Source organism: Mesitornis unicolor, unplaced genomic scaffold, assembly GCF_000695765.1.
Source record: "Mesitornis unicolor isolate BGI_N332 unplaced genomic scaffold, ASM69576v1 scaffold543, whole genome shotgun sequence".
Classification (NCBI taxonomy): domain Eukaryota; kingdom Metazoa; phylum Chordata; class Aves; order Mesitornithiformes; family Mesitornithidae; genus Mesitornis; species Mesitornis unicolor.
In genome coordinates, this window is record NW_010173732.1 from 4,137 (window position 1) to 29,603 (window position 25,467).

The window sequence follows — 25,467 nt, forward strand, 5'->3', positions numbered from 1 at the left end:
AGGGTTGCCTTGAGCAGGCAGGGTTGAGCCGAGATCCTGAAATTAGCGTGTGTGGGTTTTTTTCCCCTCCACTTTCCACACCCCTCTCCCTTCTCCCCCTTCTTCTCTCCTCTCTTCTCTTCCCTTGGTGCTTCCTAAGAGCCCGTAAGGTCTGCAGCGAGAAAGACTGGGGGAGGAGGAAGAATTAAGGCAGGGAAAAGATGGCGAGTTGCAGGAGCAGCGTGGAGAAAGCAGCGTTTTTGTGCTGCTGCTTGCTGGCAATGGGGAGCCTAACCTTCTGCGCCCGGCCGGAGGAGGAGGAAGAGCAAGAAGAGCAGCGCTCCTGTCACGGTGCCTTTGATCTCTACTTCGTCCTGGATAAGTAAGTGACAGTCGCATTTAAAAACGTTTATTCACCCTTCAGTGCCTCCTTGCAGCAGCAGGGACGTTATTTCCCCAGTCTCCCCGGGTGCCTTCCCTCACCTTCCCTGGTGCCAAACATGATGTGAAGGGCAGGGTCCTTATTTTTGCTCCCCAAAACTTGCGCGTTTCCCAGGCAGAGCATTCAGGGGAGCAGTATGCTTTATCCTCGGTTAGTTACACATGCGAACCTGGGAAATGAGAGCACCTTCAGGTTGTGGTGTGTGGGCTGTGAGCATTGAATTTGAAGGGGTGTTGGTCAGCGTCCCCAGCACCACTAGACTTTGGTGTTAAGACTCAGGCTAAGTGCTGAGATGTCACCTGTGGGATTTAGCAGCACCAGGGCTGTGCAGACCTACTTAAAGTTAAGGCTAGATTGCGTGTATGTAGTGGCTGTTTTTTTACAGACTCGATGTAAAGTTTTATGGAGCTTGTTTCTGCTCAACTTCTTCGGAATTGTCTAAATCTGTGTTTGAGTTACATCTATTAAAATAGGTTGGCAAATAACAGGTTGGTTCTTTAATACTGTGTTAGCCCAATTTAGGTATGGCCAGAGGGTATGGTTAAGCTCACATTCATAGGCATGTTATAGCAAGCACTAGCAAAGTAATTGGTAAACTGGTGTGCACACAGGTGATTTTCAGAAGGCACAAATTTCTCTTCCTCATGGTGCATTGCTCTGGCTTGACAGCCAAGGGTTGTACTCAAAGAATAAATTATTAGTCTTCCACATATACTCAGTGTGATGGCTGTGTTATCTAATAGATCCTGGGTTGTATATGCGGTATGATATTATGAAAGACTGAAGCCTTTTCTTCATGATCTTTGCCCATAAGCCTGGTGTGATGGCTGTACTGTGCAGTTTCCTGGGTGGGAGAACTGTTCAGTCCATCAGGCCTCCTGCACAGCCTGAGAGAGGCAAAAAGCCACAATCCCTCAGGAGCTTGTATATTCCCATATTCAAGAACAAGAAAAAAAGAGTCTTTAATAGTGGTTTTGGTTTTATAGCAAAAGGATCTGAAGACCAAAGGCATTATGCCTTTCTGAAAGATGCACTAACACCATGTGGTCGTTGTTTTGTTTTCTTACACTAAGAGCTTGTTCCTGAAGTAACCTTCATGTCTAGAAAGAGCTCTGGGAGGGGGACAGTGTTAGTTCTCAAATTCATTCTTGCCAGGCTTTCAAGAAGTGATTGGTACTGTTGTTATGCTCACTTCCCATGTCGAATTCCCCTGTAACAATAGATGTTAGTGAATGCAATACAGGTTCTCTCTGTGACACAGTATCTGTCTTCTGCAGTGCAATGTCTTTGTTTGCAATGGCTCTGTGTACCCCTAGCAATCACCACACTGCACTCCTATGCTACTTTTGTGTTTGGGGAAATCAAGGTAGAGAAGAGAGTGATTTGCTCAGTTACTGATATGTCAAGCAATAGGAAGCTGGTTGTGTAAGCAAGTTCCTCTTCAGTATCGTAGACAGGAAATCGTATGTTTTCTTTTAGCTGTGGGTCTTGTGTCTTGGCTCAGGTGCTATCAACTCAGTACAGTTGTCTGCTGGAGACCAAACCTGGTTATGATCGGAGTAAGTCATGCACTTCAGTTCCAGTGGGAAAATTGTCTTTGGCTTCAGTTGCACACTTAGTGTTTATAACCTTTGAGAGTTTTACCAAAGAGTTCCTCTTTGGTAAAAAGCTGTAGTAAAAGTTACTTGGGCCCCTGGGTGGTTTTAGAATCCGTCCCTGTTCCTACCAAGTCTGTGGCAAGGTGGTGGCAAAGCATCTTTTGGTCCCAATGAGATTGCATTGCAGGCCATATGGGTAATATTAGAGTGCCAGATCTGAGGAAGCATAGGTCCCATGCTACCTTTCTGCTGTAACCAAATGCATGTGGTACCTGGAGGCAGAGGAGCCGGCTGAGGGTGTATTTGGTCCCGGTTGTATTCTGTGACATCTGGCACAGCACAAGGAGCTTTATGGAAGCAGGGAGGATTAACTGAGTGGACAGACTCTGGATCTTGGGATAGTTAATCAGGAAGGAACTAGATAATCCATTAGTGTTGAGAAGGGTTAGGGTATTCCTGGTAGGGAGAAGGCAGGAAGCCAGTGAGAAGCAGCTGGTCAAAACTGAAAATGCAGTGGAGATATATATATATGTGTATGTATATATATATTAGAATTGGATCAATTCTGATACATATCTGGGAAGAATTCTGGCTCTAATTTCTAATGGGAGAATCCCCAGAATAACCCAGCCCTATAAATCACAGAGTATCCCCACGTGGCCTGGGGATTGTCTCCCTTCATTGGTGCCTTGCCAGTCTGGAGTTCGATGCATTCAGACTTAATTAGCTGTCTAACAATGGCATTGAAGTCTTGGCTCTGTAAAAACTCCAGGCTTTAATCCCGCGACCCTGTAGCATGCTCTTTAGCAGAATGACAGGCCCTGTCTCTAAAGTCGGCCTGGGTGAACCAAAATGACTTTAAATCTGCTTTGCTTTGGTTCCCCATAGGAAGATGTAATCTCACATCAGTAGGAGGCAAATTGGAAGAAGACAACAAACCTTTCTCCTTATGCATGTAAGCACTATGTGTTACTGCAATGACTTTATTGGGGTATGATTTTTCCTTTTCATTCTGCCAGGCAAAGTCTGTGGAGATTTAATCCTGCAGGCAACAACCATGAGATGGAAAAAATCATCTGCTGGTGAAGTTATTGGTATAATATATATGCTGCCAATTAGAAAAAGAAACTCTCTGTTTTCTTACAATTTTTATCTGCTTGAAGTTGACTGCAGCTTTTTATGTTAACTTCATGGGATAGGCAAGGTCACAGCAGTGGAACTAAGCCTTGGATGCTGAACAAGCTGGCATGGTGAAAGGGAAAAGCAGCATGTGTGGAAGGGAGACCTGCTACCATATTCCTTAGATTTATCTGACTGTGCCAGAGCCACATTAGGACAGCCTTGTCTCGGGAGATGCTTAAATGAGCAAATCTCTTGACGCTACAAGAACTGGACACTTGCTGGCTGCAGAGGCAACTGCCTAGAGTCTGTAATCTTGTGCTGTCTCTACTTCATACTTTGAGTTAGGCAGGCTTGAGCTTATTTAGAGGTATAGTGGAAAGCTTTAAAGTATCATATTGAAGCAGCAGAAATTTTTCTGCTTGCAGCTAAGTCACTCCCTGTACACGAAGTAAGGGGGTATGTTGTGGAGTTGGCATACACATCTCTCCTATGGCATGTGGCAAGATCAAGCCACATGTGATACCGAAGATCTTTTGTTTACCTTTAAACAAGCATAGCTCTTAAGTCCAACATAATTAACAGCTGAGTACTTTTCACTTGCTTGGGTTGCTGCTTTTGCTTTGGCTGTCCAGGTGCATGAAAATCCTTTTTCCAGTTCCGTCTCAAACTGCTGAGGGCAGGTCCTCCTAGGGATTTGATTGCTTCACTGTGTAGGTCTTGTAGTGACATCCCCTTGCTTGAGTGTGTAAATAACTCCCTTTCATCTCTGCTTTGCTGTTAACATCCAGCTGTTGTTTGTAATCATATTGAAATGCACTTGCATAGCAGGAAGAATGACTGACCTCTAGTGTTTCCTGATTATAATAGTGCATGGTAGCATCGTTATGATTGTTTGTTAGTGCAACAAATAGAAACCCTTTTAAAATAAGGACTTATAACAGTCATAAATATCTGCTCCTGGAGATGCTTGACATGGTAGATCTGAGCTGCAGAGCTGTCTGTATTTTATATTTACCAAGTATGAGGAAATTTCGTTGATTATTTTTTCACTCTAGGATAGGATGGGAAATGGGAGGGGAGGGGGAAGGGAGAAGAATGTGAGATAGTCAAAAGTATTTTCTCATTTTTCCTGCTGGGATATTTGCTAAGAAACTGTTTGGATTTTGAGGAAAAATGAACTGCACAGCCTTGGGAGAATGTTTTCTTTTTCCACAGCACAAAGCATGGCAGTGCAAATGTTTAGAGTAAGGCTCACTCTTGCTGATTTTCTTTTAGAGCAGTGATTCTAACTTTTTCTTTGGGGGAGACTGGCCTCACTACCCTTTCTCCACTCCTCATCTTCCCCCTGAACTTCTGGTCTTCATGGTGTTCTTTGTTTTGGGCCTATAATACTGTCTTTCACATCAGTTTTGCTTTGTCTCCTGTGGTCCCAAGAGCATCTCTGTCAACAGCAACTTTGGTAAAGGCATCAGTACAACGTGGCCAGTCACGCCTTCTCACTTGTAATCCATTTTCCAGCTGCCTTCCTTTAAATTTTCTGACCCTCGCTCCAGAGGTGAATGTCGCTGGTAGGATGGTGGTGGTGAAGAGCATAACCTCTGATTACATGGGAATTTAGCTACCTTGTTCCATCTTCTTCCTGGTTTTGGTTTTTGGGTCCCTGTCCAACACCTCCCTCCCCACCAACTTCCCCTCGAAAAGCTAGTTTTGTGGGGGAGGGGGGTGTTGGGCAGGAAGCCTGTTGATACTTCCTAATCCAGTTAAGGCAAGACAAAAAGCCATCAGAACAAGAGGCATTTCAGTAGCTGCTCTTCTGGACCAGCTTTTATAATTTTAAGGCAACTATGGTGAATTGCTGAACTCCATATGCCTTGGGTTTTTTTCACAATATGCCACATTTGAAGCAAAGGTGTTTGTGAAATGGGTTTTTTTGTGTCTCTTCCCCCACCCCTGATGATTTCCTTGCCATGGATGCCTTTCCTTTTGAATGAATTCAGCACTCATTAAGCAGCTATTTTTTGCCTTAGCCTCTCACTATAGCCTTTTGCCTTTCTTCCCTCATCCACATAGTCCCAGCTCAAGAGTGTTAGGATGGAGCTGGACCTGTGGGAACTTCTGCAGCTTGTCTCCGCACTCTCTCGATCCAGTACCATTCTGCCTGGTGGTATTATGCTGCGTATGAAGAGGTGAAAAGCGTGGCTAACAACATTGTTGTAGTTGGAAATCAGACTGTTGGCAGACAGGTGCCTGACACGTGTTCTGTCACCTAGCTTAATTGCATTTGAAAATCTTTTATTGACAATCTGCTGAACTCCTTTTTCTGTAAGCAAAAATATCTATGTACTACAGCCAGCCTTAAGTTCATCATAAGAAGTAGGACCTGATGCAGGTCAATTGCCTATTGAGATTGAGAGGAGTTGCTTCCTGAATAAAAGTATCAGCTTTGTTCCCTAGATGGCATTAATTACTACTATAAATGCATGTCTAAAACCTGTTGTGTCTGTCTTCCTTCTTTTCTGTCTGATTTTCTTTTTCTTCCCCTTCATTTATAACGTAACCACATCATGTACATGACACCTCGCATACTCGGCAACTGCCTGTAAGCCATACTCTTTATTGTTTTCAAAACATAATCTGTTGGTATTTTGCCTTTGCATCTATCTTTGTTGTGGCTATATTGCAGCCAGTGCTGTGATTTTCTTACAACCAGGTATAATTGCTTGGAATGTTCCAAAGCAAATTTTTGTTTGGTTTCAGACATACCTATGTTATTGGAAACAGGTTTTGTTTGTTTGTATTTTGTCTAATATTATTCTGCCAGATTTGCCTTTTGGCAAGGAAAAAAAAAATCAGGAAAACCAATTCTCCTCCCCTCTATCCCAAGGAAAAAAATCTTTATAAAACACAAGGCAAAGCTAATGGGGAGTGGTTATTTGACATAAAATGTGTACAGTTAACAGGAAGAAAAAGCCACGGCAGCTTGTCATTTGCAGTCTATTTATGCATGTAACTGAATCTGATTTATTTGGGGCTTAAGCCAAGGAAGTAAACTGTAAGATTCCCACTGACTTAGGAGTTTTTGTCTGTGAGTACACAGTGATTGAGAATTTCATTACTCTTGTCTGAGCTTTCAGACCAAATGCCGGTGTGAATTGTGATTTGAGTGTGTATGAGGTGTAGTAGCATTGAACCTATTCATCGCAAATGTGGAGAAGATTCATTGACTCGTGTGAGCTATTAACAGCACAAGAGCTGTATCTCCCTGCTCCTGGTTATCATTTGCACTTTGTTGGAGTGTGACTAGGGTTGAGTGCCCTGCTTTTTGCTCCTCGTATTGTGCTGAAGAGGACTGGGATGCTGAGAGTGGGTCTTCCAAGCCTGGTGCTGCTCAGAGCAGCTCTGGAGCTTTACAGGGAGATCGGAAGTGGTTCGATGCAGTCTGAGCATGGCTTCTGAATTTTACTTTGATGTTCTGTTCTGGTGGCTGGATATGAAGCAAGAGGTATAGCACCAGGTAGATAGAACTTGTAGATTAGATGGATTACTGTAGAAGCAATGGGCAATGTTTTGAGGGATGACTTACAGAAGTCACCAGTGCTGCTGCAGATTTTGTCAATAGTTTTATAGAAATAAAGTTATCTAGAAAATCGATGGGTTTGGTCATGAAACCTTTTGGATTCAAATACTCCAAGTCCTGTGCTCAGGGTGCTGGCCTAGAACTGAGAAATCTATTTTCCAATCACTTCTCTGTATCTTCCCCTCTCCATTCCAGGCATTGTCTTGTCCATTAACATTACAAGGACTTTGAAACAAGGACTGCCTCAGAATGGCTGTCTCTGTCAGTGCTTCTAATTGCCTCTGGAACAGATAATATAAACTAGTCCTTCCTTGCTTGGATGAATCACCCAGTCAAGGTCCCTTCCATACTTGGAAGAAGCATTGTTTGGGAGAGGAGGATTCTTGTCACTTTGAATGCTCTGCTGGTTCAGAAGGGAGCAGAGTGGTGGATGAACATGCACGTGCATGTCTGAAACCACAACAAACTAGATGCCCCAGGGTTTGCTTTTATTGCAGAGCCGTTATTAGCCATGTGCAAGAATTCTGCTGCTGTCTACAATTGGGTTGTGGCCACAAAGAGCTCTCTTCACATAACAACAAAGTGACATGTTTCTGAGCAATGGGCTGTATACGGGGCCACCATTAGCACGAGGTGATAGAGACTTGCAGGGACCTGCAGACTCTGAGTGTTGTACTCCCCTGACACCATACTCAAACTGAACCTAGCATCTGTAATGATGGGTTTGTTTCTTGCTCCAGGATCTCTGTAATTGCTGCCTTCAGCTAATTTGTAGCAGAGGCAAATGTCCATATGGGGGAATAGGACAAGGGGCAGCTCTGTATCTTCAAGGGGTCTCATTTTCTCACTTTCAACCTTGAAAAAAGGCTCTGAGTCCTGCTGCTTTCACTCTGTGTACATGTGGTAATAAAAATATTTATTGTTTGGGTAGTGTTGGAGTATTATACTTTCACTGCTAAGCTGCAGGTCTGATGCATATTGCACTGGGTTGATCTGTATAGGCTCCAGACAGTGAGCTTAGCTATAACTGTGAATCATGTATGTCTGAGGACAGATACCTTACAACTGACCCTCTTAGTTTTTGCCTGCTGAAGTAACTGGGCTGAGAATGGCACCACATATGCCAGGGTTGTCCTGCTTGGTTTTTCTGGACTTCAGCTTCCACCATCTCTGTGAACCTATTGGAAAAGAAGAATATATTTCCAGCCCACCTCATGGTTTTTTATCTCTCAAACAGCAGTGAAATCCCTCAGTCTGGGGTAGGCATGACTCTAACATACCGTTTTTGTACTGACATAGAGCTCCACTAAGCTAGACAGAGTCACGCTGAGACACTCAGAGCAAGCAGGAGCAGAATCAAGCCTTGCAATCACATCACTTCCTTCCACCCCCAGAAATACTCCCTGACCTCCTCTTTCCCCTCCCATCCAGCAGTAGCAATGTGAAATTCAGGAAAACAGTAGAAGCGGGAGCTGCAGCAGCAGCCGCTCCTCTGAGCTGAGTCCTGATGAGGCTGGGAGCACATTCCTTCCTATGTTGTGGTTTGCTGACTCTTCTCTTTGTCTCATGTGCAGTGGGAATAGAGCTCATGGAGCGGAGAGCATGCTCGCAACAAATGGCTTCTATGGGTTTTTTCACTTTGCTTGGGACTTATTCTCATCCCATTGGTGCAGTTATGAACCTGAGGAAATTCTGCTGTTTCTCTAGACCCATTCCAAGTTCACCCCAGTGATACTCGCAAGAGAAACAGGCCCTGAAATATTTTCCTGTGCTGCTCTGGCTACCCACAGCAGCTGTTTAATTGCTTTGCATTTTTCTTTGCCATAAGCATTATGTAACCTCCGAAGACTGAAACCTCACCAGTCCTGCTTGGCTCTGACAGCCACACAAACTGCTTGTAAGCTGTGGGTCAGTATCCACAGGGGTCTTTGGCTTCACGGGGTTGGTACTTTGCAGAGAATGTCAGGCTCACTGGGCTGCTTCAGTGAGGAGAGCCTGGGACTTGGCTGGGTGACAGTGGCTATTTTGATCGATGTAAGAAGTTGAACCCAGGTAGCTGATGACTGAAAGCAGGAAATCTCTAAGGCATGAGCCAAGAAGATAGATCTGGTTGTAACATAGTCTTTCTTTGCAGACAGCCACAGCGTTGTCTTGGTGGATGTACTGGTACAAACCTCCACATAACAGGATATATAGGATTTCCTGGCTGCATCACTTTCCTATGACTTCTAGTTACTGGTGAGGGTGGATGAGTGTGTATCGCTTGCCCAGTGCTTTTTCTGAACAGCACCGATCTTTGCCATGCTTCATTTATTCTTTTCTGATTAGTCAGAAGTCTTCACAGCTCCTCTGAAATCTTGCAGGAGTTTATAATTTGGTGGCCAAACAGGCCAGGTAAGGAATCTGTGGTTATTTACCAGTGGCACCTTGGGACAATGTGCCAACTCTGTCTAAGGCTCCTATTAGCACAGGTATGCGAATTAACAGGCGTTTGTTCCTAGTTATTGTAAAGTTCTAAGGGAAACAACAAAAGAACTGAAACTGCTGTAAAAATCATGCTGTGGATGTCCAAGAATAACCTGTAGTGTAGAGCATCACTGAAATACTCTGTGCTTTCTCTAGGCTTAGTAACTGAAATTAAAAATGAGTATGGCTTTCAAGCATTGACCATGGTCAGAAAGGAGCTTGAAGTATGCTTGGGGCCTTCCACTTGCCATGGGAAACCAAGGCAAAAACCTCGTAGTCTGATCCAGCCATGAAGGGCAGCAAGCTACTTTATGCTGGCAGCAAAAGTGATTTTGCAGTGTGAAAGATAAGATCCCAAAAGCAGTGAAATACTGCAGTATTTTCAATAGTGTTGGTCAGCTTCTGTGTGTCAGTGTTGGGAGTAATATTTGACAGCATTTGGCATCTTAGTATGTAGTTTAGCAAACATTTTATTATTGTAATCTTGTTTAATCTGCCATTACAACGGCTGTTTGCTGATGGTGTTGGGTTTGGCCTCTGGGACAACAGATAAAACTATCAGGACAAACCCCAGAAGCCTCCAAAACATACATATATATGAAACAGCAAATAAAAAGACTTTGCAAACAGGGATATTTAGAGGTGAGCTTGGGTAAGAGGGAGGGGAACTCAGGTTCTTCTATAAGCCAGGCCAGCCCCACTGGTGTTCATGAGGGATTTGACATGACTGGCAGTGGTAGCATTTGGGAATAATTTGCAGTTGGAGATGACACACCTGGGCTTGGAGAAGTCTGGTGGTGAAAGTGGTTAAGTGCTGACTACTTCGCTGGTGTTCTCTATATGGGATTTTGAAACAGTAACATTTTCTTGCTAGCATCTCCATCTGGCTTTGACACTTCTTGGTTGATGGATTGGGACACTTTGACACTTGCCAGCTGATAAACAACATGTGGGTGCAGAATTCCTCCTAGGGGAGAAGGAGAGCCACTGCTGTGCTGAAGTCCCTCTGCTCACCAAGGTTGTGGTTCAGTGATGCACAGCCAGGCCTTCTGGGAGCACAGGCCTTCCCGTGAGGCCTATCCCATCCCAGAGACCTCCCTCGCTTCTCAGAGGTGATAATCTCTGAATTTATTTATCATCATCAATAATTACAGTCAATTCTTAGTCTCACTGGCTGGACCCTTTCCAAGCAGGGCTGTTTCATTATAGTCAGAGTACATGGGAGCACATAGCATTAAGTTTGTCTATGCATTTTCACTTTAAAAAATCTTCAAATTTTTCCACCATTAGTAGCTTATGATTTTCTTGAGTTCTCAGTGTCTAGGCTGTTTTACCGAGCTGTTCTTTGACTGAAGGGTAGATTAAGCGAAAAAAAAAAAGGGAGGGAAGTAATTCAGACAGTCCTAAGAAGGTACTGGAAATGATGATTTGTTGCTCTTATAAAGCAAATTCGTTGCTACATTCTTTTTTTTGGATTGCATCAGTGCCTCTGCAGCTGGCAGTAGAAATCTGATGCCTCAACCAAAATAGGTCAGTCTTTTCCAAGTATGAAACTGTGGCTATTCTATGTAGGGAAGTGACTCCATTGGAAACTGCAGGAACTGGATTTAAGTTGAATGGCAAGCTCAGAATGAAACTGAAAGTGTCAACTCCAGGGGGTGAAAGAATGGAAAAAAAAATTGGGACTCGTAAATGCATCTTGCATAGGTTCACGGAAATTCTCCAAGTTCATTATGTTTAGAGATTTAGCCTGGCACTTTCAGAAAAATCCTGGAGAATTACAGGTGTTGAACTGCCTCAGATCCCTTTTGGAAAAGGAGTCTTTAACGTCCATATGTCACATCAAGTACGTGCTTCACATCAGTATGGATTATTTTTTAATAAAGGGCTCATTAGTGCTGTTCATAAATATTTAAACATGTTGTTGGTGTGCCACGTATAAATTGGAGACTGCAGAGGATCCAGACCCTTGGTTTGGTGCTTTGTTACTCTTCCTCAGTGCCTGGCAACTTCTTCATTCTTTGGTAACCAGTTTGTTCTGCGAATTAATCACCAGTTCTCCAGAAGAGCAGCGTGAAAGCTGGGTTACAAGAGCAAGCTTATTCTAGTTTATATACTTCAGGGGTGTCCTTTCAGTCCTTGCCCTTTTTTCTTTGCTCTTCTCCACTCCACCAGCACCACTGCAGGACAGGCGGTGCTGTTTTGTATTGCACATATGGGCTTCTGTATGGTGATCTGTACCTGGCATACTGGGCCAGGTATGGCTGGCATAGGGTCACGTGGAAAGCAAATAGTAGCACTGAGAATTGTAATATGAGATAATTTTCTCACTTTTTTAATACATGTACAGAGAAGAATATCTAACAGCATGTAGAGGAGAGCTACTGCTTTACAGCAGTTAAATTTCAGAAATTTTTTAGTTCTGCATCTAAGCCCTTGCGATCCTTCTGTACGTGCTGTTGTTTTATTTATCTTTCTGCCTAAGATACCTGATACGTGAGCCTGCCTGGCAAGGAAAGCAAATGAGCCATTCTTTCATGAACACTACAGCCCTAGGGAGGGTTTTTATAACCATTGACTTCTCATGTTTTGTAGCTTTTTAAATGTCTTAAAAGTGTATGGCATAGATCCACATGATAGAAATCACTTATTTACTGTAGAGTTGCTGCGTGCAAGGCTCTATTTGAGGTCTGAGTCCCACCAGACTGTGGGGGTCCCTACGACTAGGCAGAAAAAAGCCAGGGTGTGCCAGTAATGCAGTTTTATGTACTGGGAATGGCAGTGTGAATGTGTAAGTTTGTGCATGTAACTAAGTTGCCCGGGTTTTCATAAGAAATCTGTAACGGAGCCAGAGATTGACTGTCCAGAATGCTAGTCCAGCGAATTAGCTACGAGTACTGCCTTTCCCTTCTGAATTACTTCAAAAGCTTTCTCTTTTGAAACAAACAGTAATTCATGGAAACATTCTCCCACGCATTCTGGGAGAATAGAAGATTAGTCAAGATTTTCTGTGTGGCTGCAAGAGCAGAGCTGTGCTCTAGGAAAGTAAATAACCTGCTAGCAGATGATTTAGTGAAATCAAATAAAATTAATTAAACTAGAAGAAAATATTTATATTTTACTTTGTGAAAGAAACAAAATCAGATGGAAGAGTTACTGAGCTTGTTTCAAAATTGTATGGTAGACTGTTTCAGGCCTATGTCTACTTCTCTTTGAGTCAGTGTGTTTTGTAATGATGGTTCCTGTTACAGCTTCCAACATAACTGCTGTAAAAGCCTCAATAGAGTTAACTGCTTCGTCTCCATAGACCTCTGTGTAAATTGTGTGTCCCTAACCACTTTTGGAGTATCTTGAAATTCAGACTGGAACAAGGAATTCTGCATGAAATAAGATTAATGTGATCAATTATGTTTTATACACAGGTCTGGAAGTGTCAGAAATCATTGGACGGAGATTTACTCTTTTGTGGAAAGCCTAGCTGAGAAGTTCATAAGGTAAAGTTTTCTTAAGATGATATTTTAATTTCCTATGTATAAAGAACTTTTTTTTTTCATTCACTACTTCTTATCAAATGAAAATCTGCTGGAGTAATACACGTGTGTGTGATGTGGATCTGGCTTGTTCTTCTGTTTCAGTCCAATGTTGCGGATGTCTTTCATTGTTTTTTCTTCACGAGGCACTACAGTCATGAAACTAACAGAAAACAGGCAAGTACTCCTTATCCTTTACCCAGAAATATGCACCATCCCTTCTGGAGCAGCAGGTGGCCCCAAAACCAGAATTCAGAGATCTGTCTTGGTCCTCAGTGTAGCACCAACTAAAATCCTTTCTACCATTCCCAACTGGAAGAGGGCTTAGAAGTCCTGTAAGTCTCTCATTACCATTTTGTTTTCAGCCTTATGAGAGAAAGGCAGCACTGGGTTTTCTGTTCTTCTGTATTTCAAGGATAAACTGTGTTTCCAGTTGAGGATTTGTGTACATCCTTACTATCCCCAACTACCCAAATAAGGACAATTTTTGTGTAAGATCTCTGATGCTGAGCTGATGAGCAAAAGACTTTGTGAAAGTCCCACAGTGCGCTTCGAAGCGGCCCAAAGCCCTGAAATTTAGACCAGTAGCTGTTTGTACCCAGTGCCTGAGCACTATCTCACCAGGCCATCACACTGCTCTACTGGGCTGTCTTGAAACAGAAGAGATTTGCACAGCCAAGCATCAGGCTTCTTAAGAAAAAGGGAGTCTGAAGCTGGAGCAAAATTCTTGTTGCCATCTCCACAACCAAATCTTCTTTTTTGTTTTTGTTTTTGTTTTTTTGTTGTCGTTGTTGTTTGGTTGGTTTTTTGTTCTGTTTGTTTTTTTTTAAAAAGCAACCAAAAAAACCTCTCAAAAAATAAAACCACCAACAACAACCAAAAAACCCAAAAAACCCACCAGAAAAAAAGAGAAAAACACATTAAAAAATCTCAAACCGTAACAAAAAACCACAACTAATTTTCAGTTTAATTTGCCTCACACACAAATCCCTGTCATGGAGATGTTTCCGAGTACTTTTTTTCATTTCAACTTAAAGCGCTTGCTTTTGCTACTGCTTCTGTCTGTGTGAGAGGGCCCCAGCAGCACAGTGCACTCTATAAATAAAGGGGACTCTGGAGCAGTCTTGAAAGAACGACTCCTCTCTCCGTTTTGTACTCCAGAGCCTCATCGAAAGCCAGGAACCCTGACGGGGTCTTGCATTTCTGCTGGCTCCACTGAGTTTTGCCTCAGGTCTCCATCTTGTACCTTGGTGACAGCCCTCAAACTTACCTACTTCTCCCAGATAGATTTGCTCTTTGCAAGGTGGAAAGAAGATGGGAACCCTGTGGCAATTTGTTGAGCCTGGTATTAAAACATTCCCTCTCCTAAACTCCTGTTCTCTGTATGGGTCACTATATGTGCCTTTTCAGCTCATTTTATACTTTGAAAAGGTAAAAATGTGCTTTTTGCCTTAAGGACATCCCCAATCAAAGTTCCTCATTTTACCTTTGTCCCACATAGGCTCTTCTGTAATTGAGATTGTGCTGCCTAAAATGCCCAGATGCAAAATGGATCTTAGAAAGACTCTCATTATCTTTTTTTTTTTTAAAAGGGTGCCCAATAGCATTGTGAGCTGATATTTGGACTTCCTACAACTTGTCTGTTGAATATTTGTTTTGTGATTTGCCCTTATTTGTGTTCCATTCATATGTGAAAACTCTGCTAAAGATTAGGGTATTATAGTGATCAGGGATCAATTAAATTACTGATTTCCCTGAATGGTCTTGGTTAACAGGTATTTGTGGAGCAAGAAGCTATACAACAGGGGTCTTGGTACCAAAGTCTGTCTCTTACCAGGAAGCAGTCTGATGTCTAGTCCTGATCTAGGATAGGACATTGTCATCATTCCCATCCTGTTCTCTTATCTTTTGGCCTCTGTCTTTCTAATGGTAAAGTCCTAATCCCAACTATCCTGATGATTGATGGAATACAGAGTTTTTAGTCATCCTGTTTTCATGACAGGGTCATAAGCTTTTAAATCCTCATTCCATCTGCAGTTTATCAGTTTAATATTTGTCATTTGCTTTATTCAATCTTATCCTGCCTTAGAGTGCACCAGAAGAAAGAAGCAGGGACAGAATTGCGCCCTTAAAATGCGTTAGCCCTAACATTGCATCATATGTCTGGTTTTGTGCTCCCATGGGTGTTAGGCTGAAAAAATATGTTCTTTTAAAAATCCTGGATTTACCAATGCTTTAGCTGGTGTGTGCTGACAGGGTAAATAATCTAGCTGTGATACAGGAATATCTCAAAACAGAACTTTTAATAAAATTTTCTCCCGTTTTCTCTTATCCAAAGGGAAGCCATAAGACGAGGGCTCGACATTCTTCAGTATGAAGTGCCTGGAGGAGACACGTTCATGCATGAAGGATTTAAAAGGGTACACATCACAGTACCTCCTTTCTTTGATTTAAACATATGAACTTTGCTTGCTGCTGCTGTACTTAAGAGCTAACAATGTTCTACACTTCGTTGCAGGCAAATGAGCAGATTTACCACGAAACCTATGGAGGTAGGCATTGTATATCACTCATGTTATATATCTGGATTGAAAAGACAGGGTTGATAGATGACCTGCAGTAAACCCACTAAAAGAAGTGTTGGAGAAGGAATTGGTGTTACACAATCGCTACATTCCATTTTGACTACAGCTCTACTTTCAAATGCATGATTCATGGTTTATTAAGACCAGAGGAGACCAGTATGATCACAGAACTGACCTAGTGCAAAATACAGGCCAAAGCATTACAGCCAAAACTGCCTGTTCTGCACCCAGGGAACAGGAATACCCAGGTTTTCCTGTACCCTTCTGTTCTGATGCACTCAGCCCTGTCTGCCTCGTGTGCCCAAGTCCTCATTCTCATTAGTGTACGTATGAATACAATCAGGTGAGGTTTTTACATCAGTATGAATGATTTGGGATCAGATTCTGAGTTCCTAAAATGTACATTTTTCACTAAATTTCAAGAGGGAAATGTATTTGTATATTTTGTCTGTGCCAAAAGAAGGCCTAATTAGTTAAACTGAGCACTCCTTGCCTGCTTTGTACCCTGGCATGAGGTTGTTCTCATTTGTGGGCTGATGGTCTCTTTGAAAGCTGGAGAAATGGGTCAGTGCCTTTTTGATAAAATAGGCTGTGAGTGTAGGGTCTTCAGCAGCAACTTTGCATGGCTTCTCAGGCATTTCTGACAGCGAGGTCAAGAGTCCTGAAGAGTCCAACTGAAAATTATTTTACCTCTTCGTAACATGTAGCTAAGAACTAATCAACTACTATGTAAGTTGATTAGGAAAGAGAAAGGAGGAGACTAGATCTGGATTTATAGGCTAAAATATCGGGGGCTGGGGGGGGGAAGGCTTCAAAAGAAAAGAAAATAAGATCTCCAGATTTTCAGTCTTTCCAGCATACTGGGCAGAAGGAAAAAAAAAAAAAGGTAGAGGAATACAGGGATCCAAGCTGGTTTTTTACCCCCAAGTTGCAGGTCATTTTTTAAAGATTTGTGTCTCTGTCTGACATGACATCGGAAGGACTGCATGGCATAAGAAACCTGTCAGAACTAATCTGTCTTTAATTTCAGACACTGTGGGGGAAGACACTTGAAATTGTAACAGATTATTTTGAAATAACAACAAATACTTCCCTGAAAGTAACATGTGTGTGTATTAGTTACTTTGCTTAAGAGCTGTTGAAGCAGAATGGTTAACTATACCATAGTTTGCATATTAATTTGGTTTAATCTTGTTAACATGTTGCATTTTTCTAGGCTGCATTGTATTCTATACTACATTACATATATAGCTATGCAATGTCTATGCAACCTTTTCGCTTAAGCTTAGGTGGGATATGAAATGTCTTATCACAAGATGTGAATCTTCTCCAGTGGACCTGATCTCAAGGTTTTAACATGCTCAGAGTTCCTATGAACTTCACTAGCAGCTCTTGTTGCTCAAGAAGTATTGGACTGAACACCCCTACAGAAGCATATTTCATGCCATTTTCAGTGGAGTTGCTCTTTGAAAGTCTGCTAGAGGGGAAGGTAGGATGGGAGGAAAGATTCTTCTGTAGAGGTATCTCTTACCACAGTAACTGGGCCAGGTTTGTGTAGAGACATCTTTGTCAGGAGAAGAGAGGAAGCCTCTCCCTCTCTAAGGATCCGTTCTGCCGCTTCTCCACACAAAGGGTCTAGATGTAATCTTGGTGGCTGCTGTATTTTACTCGGAACAGAGAAGTCTGTGTGTGGACCTTGTTAGAGCAGTACTCCCCCTTCAGTGAGGCTTGTGATACGAAGGTGCACAGGTTTTAGCTTATGGTGTGCTATGGTGCATCTAACCTTCAACTGGTATCTCTCAGTGAAGTCCATACAAGTCAGACTGAGAGTCTGGCCTTATGGTTTTGTATTTATTTGTCAGCTTAACTTCAGACTTACTTTTAATTGTTGAATCTTGTGTCATATGTATGTAATCTGTTAATTATCCTCCATGTAGGAGTTCGGACCGCCAGTGTGATTATTGCTCTGACGGATGGAGAATTGCAAGACGTTCAGTTTTATTATGCAGAACAAGAAGTAAGTCACCTTTGCATTTACCTGAACTAGCTTATGTCAGACTTATAGGCATTTACTGTTGCTCCACTGATTATATGGCATTGCATTTAATGGCAACTTTGTTTTCTTATTTAGGCCAACAGAGCCAGAAGCCTTGGAGCTATTGTTTATTGTGTTGGAGTGAAAGATTTTAATGAAACTCAGGTAACTTTTGTTGCTTTCTTGTTTTGTTTTTCTGTTGTACTACTGCACAAGTAACAGCATCAGATGAAGGCATTTATTTAATTACTTGAGGCATAAATCACTTCCTGTCAGTATGATGTCTTTTAGCAAGTATGAAAGGACCCAGTTTTGTTCACTGTAATTTTGTTTTCCTCATGATTTATGATTGTCTTTCTTCACAGCTGTCAACAATTGCTGACAGCATCGATCATGTTTTTCCAGTTACGGGAGGCTTTTATGCCCTGAGAGGAACCATTGATTCAGTAAGTTGGATATTCTGAAACCCAGAAAAAAGACACCTTTTCCTGTATTAATAAAGTATAGGTAAATATGGTTACCAAAAATAACATTATCTAAATCTCATAGATTCTCAAGAAGTCTTGCATTGAGATCCTAGCGGCTGAACCATCCAGTGTTTGTGCAGGAGGTAAGTTACTACAAGAACAGTGCGATAAGGCAAATGAACTCTGCTGATAAAATGTCAGTAACTACCTAATGTGGTATCGAAGCTGAAGTCCATGGATGTGTTAGAGCATCCCCTTGAGCCATAGCAAAAGCCCTGCGTGTCCCTTCTCAGCTTGAGGAAAAAATAATGCCAATAAACGTGTAGCTGCTGCAGCTGAATGCCAGCTCAGAGAGTTGGCTGAGGTAGTGCTCGGGGAATTGGGGATACCACTTTTTAAAATATCTGAGAAAAAGATGACAAAAGTGATGTAAAGACTGTGAGAGATGTTTAAGGGTCTAAAGGCAATGCCTCACAAATTTCTGGAAAGACTACCTTCCTGGGATATGCTGAGACTTGTCAGTGGTTATAACAAGATTTCGAAAAACACTCTCAGAAATTTCAAGTTTCTTGAACCAGACATAATTAACTGCATAGGCCAAGATACCTGATGCGTTTCCCAAAGCACCAGTCTTACTTTTCTTGCAATGAAATAAATGTTAGTATATATGGTAAATGAGAAGATTCCCCAGAGGACCCGCTCATAATTTCATGCCTTTCATATCTAATATATTTATCTTGTGTTTGTTCATGTTTACATTAGCAATTCTCGTGTGTGTTTTTTGTCTGCTCAAGAGGCTATTGCAGCAGAGTAAGTGTGACACCGTAAGTTTGCTGGAAGGTACAGTTTACAGCATGGTTATTTAGGTCTGATGGTACTGTCTTGTGTTTGTTCCCTTGTACGTTGTAAAAATGAGCACATAAAAACAGAATAGCAATGACGCATGAAAGCTGACCTTGCAAGCAGAGAAAAATTGGCAGTTGGGGAGCGATGTAATAAATATCACGGAGAAGAGAAATTGTTCACTCTTCACTTCCACATGCCGATCGCAATATGATCCTGCCATGAGTATTTAAATTTAAAATGAAATAAAATACCCTGCTGTCTTTTGAACTATTTCTAAATACGTAATTGTGAGATGGGTGTTACAAAATCTTGTCTGTCGAAAAAATTTGAAAAAAAAAAAAAAAGAAATCCATTATTTTGCCTTTTAAATATCTCCTTGTGGAGTTGAGCAAAATGAATTTTAAAGCTTTGACTGCGATAAATTATTTTTTTTTTGCTTACTTATTGCATACCAGGCAATTTTTTGTGTAACAGCTTGCTGCGAACTTTTCTGTTTACCAGGAATTGCATTTAGCTACATGAAAATGCTTGTGTACTGCTAATGATTTCAGTAGTATTCTTGTAATTGGTACAAAGTTAAGAGTATTGTAAAGTGGAATTTGAAACTGTTTTTTAATGGAAATTTGAAAATAGTTTTCAAAAGTATTTGAGAAATTAATTTTTTAAAAAATATTAGCTTTTCAAAACCAGACATATTTCAGCAAAAAGTAGGATTCCTTTTTCTAAAGAAATCAGCTTGATTTCTGATTCACGAGTTCAAGCCATTTTGGTTTTTTGCAAGCTTGCTGAGTAACTAGTTTACCACAAAACTGATTAAAAATACACTAGTGCATTTTCAAATAGTTTGCTCTCCTTAATTATTTTTTTTCATTACTATGTAGAAGTTTTTCAGTATCTTTGTGGGTTTCAAATCGGACCAATAGAAATTAGGCAGAACCACTTTCTGTATATTGCTGCTGATTCAGCAAAATACTGGCACGTGTTTCACTTGAATCTTGAGGTTTGTTCTGTCCTAGTTGACAAAGCCACTCAGCAAAGGCTGGTGCATGGTGAAATGTGGTGCTGAATCCCCAGGATGTGAAGACTTGGATCTTGTGTGCTTGAAGCTTTGCTTATAGCAGCAGGGAGCTTGAAAATAGGAGGAAGCCAAAACTGCAGCCCCAAGTGGTGCACATTGTTGTTGTGGGTTAGAGGATCTTTAGCACCAGGAATCAGGCCTGTAATAGCTTCTGTTATGAGTCTAGTCCAGCAAACCTTATCTGAAATAAAGTCGTGCAAGAGGTTTTATGGTGTGAGGCTGCAAATATTTACACTTCTGCTTAGCTTTGTTATCTTTCGTTATCTCATTTATGTTAGCATAGCCAGAGGTTCATCTTTATAGCTGCGTGCACCACTGGTCTCCTGCAGGGAATCTCCTGGGATTCAACAACTTATTTCATGGTAGTGTGAATCCAGATCCTGGATCCAGTTCAGTGGACAGTCATATATATTTCTACTCTCTATGCAGTGTGATTTATTTTTAATGTACTTTATTTGGACTTTAACACACAAAAAAATACTGAAGCCTATGAAGTAATCTCAGAATTTTAATGCATTTTAAATTTAGGTAATTACTAATGTAGCTTACTGATATCTGTATAGGTAAGAGATATAGCCATTGAATCCTGTATACAAATTTATATACACCTGCATTAAGAACTGGCTCAAAATTAGAACATAAGATTTTCTAGATATGCAATATTCCTCCCCCTTTTTTTAAGTTAGGAATTTTCTTCTTTTAAAAAATACGGAATTGTGCATTTTAAAATTTTGATTGAAAAATAGTAGACTTTTGAAAGAGTGCAGTGTATTATCACATCATCCAGAAAAGAAGCTTGCTTGTTTACAGCCTTGAAATATGGCTTTACCTGTGATTTTTGCATGAAACTTATCTGAGTGAGGAGGTGATAATCAGTTTGGCTTTTATTCAGTGTTATGACTGATTTTTAGATTCTGATATGAGATCATGAGGGCTTTGTATTGCTCAGTGGAAGTCAGTCATGATCAGGGCTTAGAGCAGACTGACCTACTCATTGCAACTGTTCTTGCAACTTGTAATTCCCACTGTGCTGGTCACTACTGGTGATCTCAGCTTCACTTTTGACTTGCCAGAGTTTCAATAAAATACTGATGAAAATTTCCACGTGGTGACAATTCCAGTTTGGACTCTGGCTCTCTGTGATGAAGCTATCTGGCAAGTCCCGTTTACAAATTGATCTCGTCACGTTGTGACAGCTATCTGATGCTTAATGCTTTTTGACCCTGCAAATTCATTGTCCCCAATGTGAAGCAATGTAGTTAGGTCCTTCCTGTTCCCTCTGATTTAAAGTGACCAAGACATGCAGCCTGTAAACAGGCTATCAGTGCAGAATTGGAGGTGCCTCATCCTGTTTGACAGCATCATTGCTTTGATTATGCTTATGGTACGCAGATGTGATTGAAAGGTTTTGTTGGATGTGGCATCCTACTGGCCACATCAACTACCAGGTGTGGATACAAGCCGTCAGCTTCTCATCAGAGTTACAGAAGCGAAGCCGACAGCGCAGCCAGCGCACACCAGCTTCAACCTACCATCTCGCTGCCAGCGCTGCCCGGTTATTTCAGTGCTGACCTTTTTCCCTTCGCTGTCTTGTCAAAAGCTGCAATCTACGATCTGACAGTAACTAAGGAAGAAAAGGACGCAGCCAGAGCCAGGGCGCAAAATTAAATGGAATTAGCCATTTCAACAGACCATCATCCAGAACACGTTAATGCTCCGGAGCATCTGAAGGGTCAGGCTTCTTAACAGCAACAACCAAATCCTGAACTAGCTGTTTACATTTCCGTGCGAGTCTGGTATTGAAACTACATTGTCAGCTTATATTGGTGGACAGGTTGCTACCCAGTCAGTTGTTCACGACTGACTGTGCAGGGTGGCAGTGACGGTGAAAAGAAGGGCAGGAGAGGTAAACTGTCTTGACAACACTAAACTTCTGGATGTAGCTGTTATGTTCAATGTCTTGTGTTGAAAGTCTCTTGCTTGCTACATCTTTTTGAAGCCACTGAAATAGCTATCAAGTCTTTGTACTTGCTGCCTTTTCAGACCATTAGTTCATGAGGCGTGTGGGGGGAAAAAACTCTTAAGTGCAATCTTATTTTAGCAAGCTCCTCTTATAATATAAACTAGAGAGGAAAAAAAGAAATTATCATCTTAGCTGGGAGTTTAAGACACCCTGGAGTGGGCTGGCTACAAGCAAGTCTGAGGTAATGTGTGGTCCCACATAGGTAGTTCTGGTGGGTGGGCAGAGACCCAGTTGCCCTTGGGGCTGGCCATGACTCTCAGCTTTGCTGGCAAAAAAAGGGCATGCTCATCAAGAATAACCCTCAGTATATCAGCTGGGTAGGTGTGGAACGGCTCAAGGCATGGATCAGACTTAGAGTAACTCCAGATTCTTACTGGAGTAAGAAACAGCTGAATCTGCCCTACAGTCCATTTTTATTGGTTTAAAGAAGTGCCTTCCACCCCCACTGAGAACCAGGAGGTATATAACTCCTCCATTAAAAAGGAGGCCAAATTCTGATGCTGTCTTTGTGCATTTGGTTCTTGCTGTACTCGGTGAGGTCTCAAATTTGATAATCTTTCTTCAGTGGAGTGCCAAAGCATGTGTTTCATTTTAGTATGCGCTCCAGTCGGTATTTTCTTTTTCCCCTCCCAAAATATCTTCTCCAATTCCATGTACCTTGCAGCCTGTGTCAGCTTAGAGCACTGCTCCAGGGAAAAGTTACCATGAGGAAAACCAAAGTGTGGGTTTCCAGTGCTTGATCATAACTTGTGCACACCCTTGTTCAATTAACCCAGAGCTGTATTAGACCTCAATGTAGTGAGAATGTGTTTTTGGCAAGAACAAGCTGTTTGTATGGAAAAGTTAAAGCACTCCACATCCTTATGCTAGCTTGCCTTGCAGTAACTCGATAGTGAAGAACAGGCAGACCAAGCTTAATATGTATTTCAGCCACCTTTGAGCCTCATGTAGCGTTATCCCATAACAAATCCTTCCTCCAGAGCATACAAATAACGTGGCAGTGCATCATATGAAATGTTATCAAAAGCCAATCCTCATATCACTAAAAAATAGGTATGGCTCCCCTCAATCCTATCTTCGTCTCATTTTTAGTATGTTGGTCAAAGTACAGCTGATAGTGCATGTGGACTTGTTCATGGTTTCACTTGCTGCTAGTGGAAAACTTCTATGTAGTTTATTCATATTTTTCTATGTGTAGCTTGAAGATTAATTGGTCCCGTGTTGTGCTGGTATCCCCCTGGTATTGGGCTGATCTCAGATGCTGCTGAGTGGCTGGCATAAGCAAGCTCTGTGGAGGATTTAACTAAAGCAGGGGATTTATGTGTGAAAGTACAGCTTCCGTGCTTTCCCTTGCCATGGGTGTTGGCTGTGAGCTTCTTGAGTGTAGCACCAAAGAGAGTTTTAAAAACCACATTTGGCACAGAATAAATCTGTAATGTCTCTCCACCTGCCTGCATCAAAGATGTTTTCTTTGTGGTCAATGTCGCAGCTACAGGTTTCCCTTGGCACTTCACCTCCTGCTGCATCTTATGCCTAGCTTGGCAATTTGGGCTGGTTCCAAGAAGAAAGTGACTGCAGCATTGTGTTGGGCTCTCTCTGTGTAAAGTAAAAGAGAAGGAAGAGCCACAAACAGTTGTGTTGTGCTGTTATCAGAGCTCTGAGGCCCATATAGGTTACTAAGTAAATAATTTTGAAAGTTTACTGTGGAGAGGCTGAGAAACCAAACCAGGCTTCTTAATATCATATTCCTCAGATTACCTTTCCTGTTTTTAACTGTCTTGGATACACTGACTCGAGGAGGGGAGGTGTCACAATAGGCATAAAGTCGGCTGATGCTACCACCACTTGTCCCTCTCTCTCCTTCTGCACACTTCTATTCCCAGCAGATGCTCAGACAGGCAGATCACCTTGCTGATCTCTCTGACAACAAACAGAGGGTTATTTTTCAGGTGTGTGAGCAAGCTCAGTGCGCTGCACCATGATCAGTGGTTTCAACAGTGGAGGGCATGTGCAGTTGGGATCTCCCTTCTGGCAGTACCCTTCCTAGGTTGGCTTTTCTCAAATGTGAAACTGCTCTATTGGGGAAAAAGACTATTGAAAGGTTGGCTGAAAAAGCTGACATTGCTTTTTCTGCTTGAATGAACAAATCATGATTGCTCATCACAGTAATGACAAAAATCACAGGTGCCCCTCCATCAGGACTGAAGGAGAGGTGCAAAGGAGACCTTATCAGGACAGAAAGCCAAGTGCCACCTGCTGTGGAGATAGGAGGAAGGACTGGTGCTTACGGTTAGCAAAGGTGTCTGGCCCAAAATCCATGGAGAAACCATGAGATGACATCAGTTATGTTTGGCTCGCAGTATTGCTGTGGCACCTTTAATTAAGGCATTGGGAGTCAATGGGATGCTCGCGGGAGCAATCTTGAACTGAGTGTTGCTCTGTGAAGCACTAGTGCCACCACGGAACTCCTGTCCTCTGCTGCTGGATATTGAGAGTGTCAGTGTGAATGTTCTGATTCAGGTATAGGGCAGAGAAGAGCTATTGTCACACTGTACTTAACTCTGAAAGGAAATGCTGTATTTGAGCTATTTTTCGTAACTTTCCTGTTTTTACTTACAGAATCCTTTCAAGTTGTGGTAAGAGGCAACGGCTTTTATCATGCAAGAAATATCGACCAGGTACTCTGCAGCTTCAAGCTCAATGACAGCCTTACTATCAGTAAGTTTGCAGGCTGATGGATTCCAGTACCCCCTGTGGCTATGTCACAGCCCACCTCTTGTCTGTGTTGGACAAGTCCTTCCAGTGGATGTGGGGGAAACTGGGTAGGGATCTACACCTAAAAGAAGCTTTAAATTCATCCTTATTCAATCCTATGACCTGTGGGTGTTGTGGTGTGAGGGCTTACATGGGGTGTGCTGCTGCCCAGTGAATTTCAGTGTCATTGTAATGATGCATGTAGGTGATGCATACAGCCAGCGAGGACTGGGTATCAGGTTTTAGGAGGGAGAAATAAAATTGCTCCCTATTCCCTTGTTCATCACCAGTAAAAAGAAATAATGCTATCTTGCTCCTCTGGTGGTGTCTTCAGGCTATTTTGTCACCAATTTGGGAGACTCACCGTAAAGCAGGAGGCACTCACCGTCCCAGGCCTTCTCCATTCCTCTCTGATGCCTGATGCTGGTCTTGTTGCAGAGAGCATGTAATGCAAAAACTCCTTGTCATCACTGTGCTATACAGGGTCTTTTGTTTGCTGTCTCAGCAGCCAGGCATAGGACTGAATGTCCAAAAAGGATTGAGTGTCCAGTTTCCCAGCAGTCTTCTCTCATTCTTGAGAAGCAGTGTATGTCTGGCAGGGTGAAGCACAGCATGGGGAGGGGAGCTTTGCTCCTTTTCTGTATATGCTGCCCTTGTTGGCTGAGCATAGTAGGGGCTTTCATATCCTGTCGTGGTCAGACTGGTGCCTTCCCTAGCAGTGAGTTCACTTACAAGAGGGAGCACATGAATCGCTCCTTCATTTCCCATCCTAGTTGCCTACGTGGAGGCTGCATTAAATAAACTCCGGTGGTCTCACTCTCATTCCACTTACAGATGTCCTTTGTTGGGGATCTGTTTCTTGAGGTTTACCGGGTAGATAGACTTTTGTTTTTTTTCTTCCTTGTCCCTAATGCACTGGCACCTTGACTGGACTTCACACAATGAGTGCTGACCCAGAACTGGAA

At 42.2% G+C, this 25,467-nt stretch overlaps 1 protein-coding gene across 1 annotated transcript in view; it reads left to right on the plus strand.

Moving 5' to 3' along the window:
• The first annotated feature begins 200 nt into the window (after positions 1 to 200).
• Positions 201 to 25,467, plus strand: part of LOC104537796 (anthrax toxin receptor 1-like) — a 59,888-nt gene continuing 34,621 nt past the window's right edge. Inside the window, exons 1-10 of the mRNA XM_010180793.1 lie at positions 201 to 361; positions 12,607 to 12,678; positions 12,820 to 12,891; positions 15,053 to 15,134; positions 15,233 to 15,266; positions 17,237 to 17,316; positions 17,431 to 17,499; positions 17,700 to 17,780; positions 17,884 to 17,944; positions 24,368 to 24,466. Of these exons, the coding sequence (XP_010179095.1) occupies positions 201 to 361; positions 12,607 to 12,678; positions 12,820 to 12,891; positions 15,053 to 15,134; positions 15,233 to 15,266; positions 17,237 to 17,316; positions 17,431 to 17,499; positions 17,700 to 17,780; positions 17,884 to 17,944; positions 24,368 to 24,466 (811 nt within the window). The remainder of the gene's footprint in view (positions 362 to 12,606; positions 12,679 to 12,819; positions 12,892 to 15,052; positions 15,135 to 15,232; positions 15,267 to 17,236; positions 17,317 to 17,430; positions 17,500 to 17,699; positions 17,781 to 17,883; positions 17,945 to 24,367; positions 24,467 to 25,467) is intronic.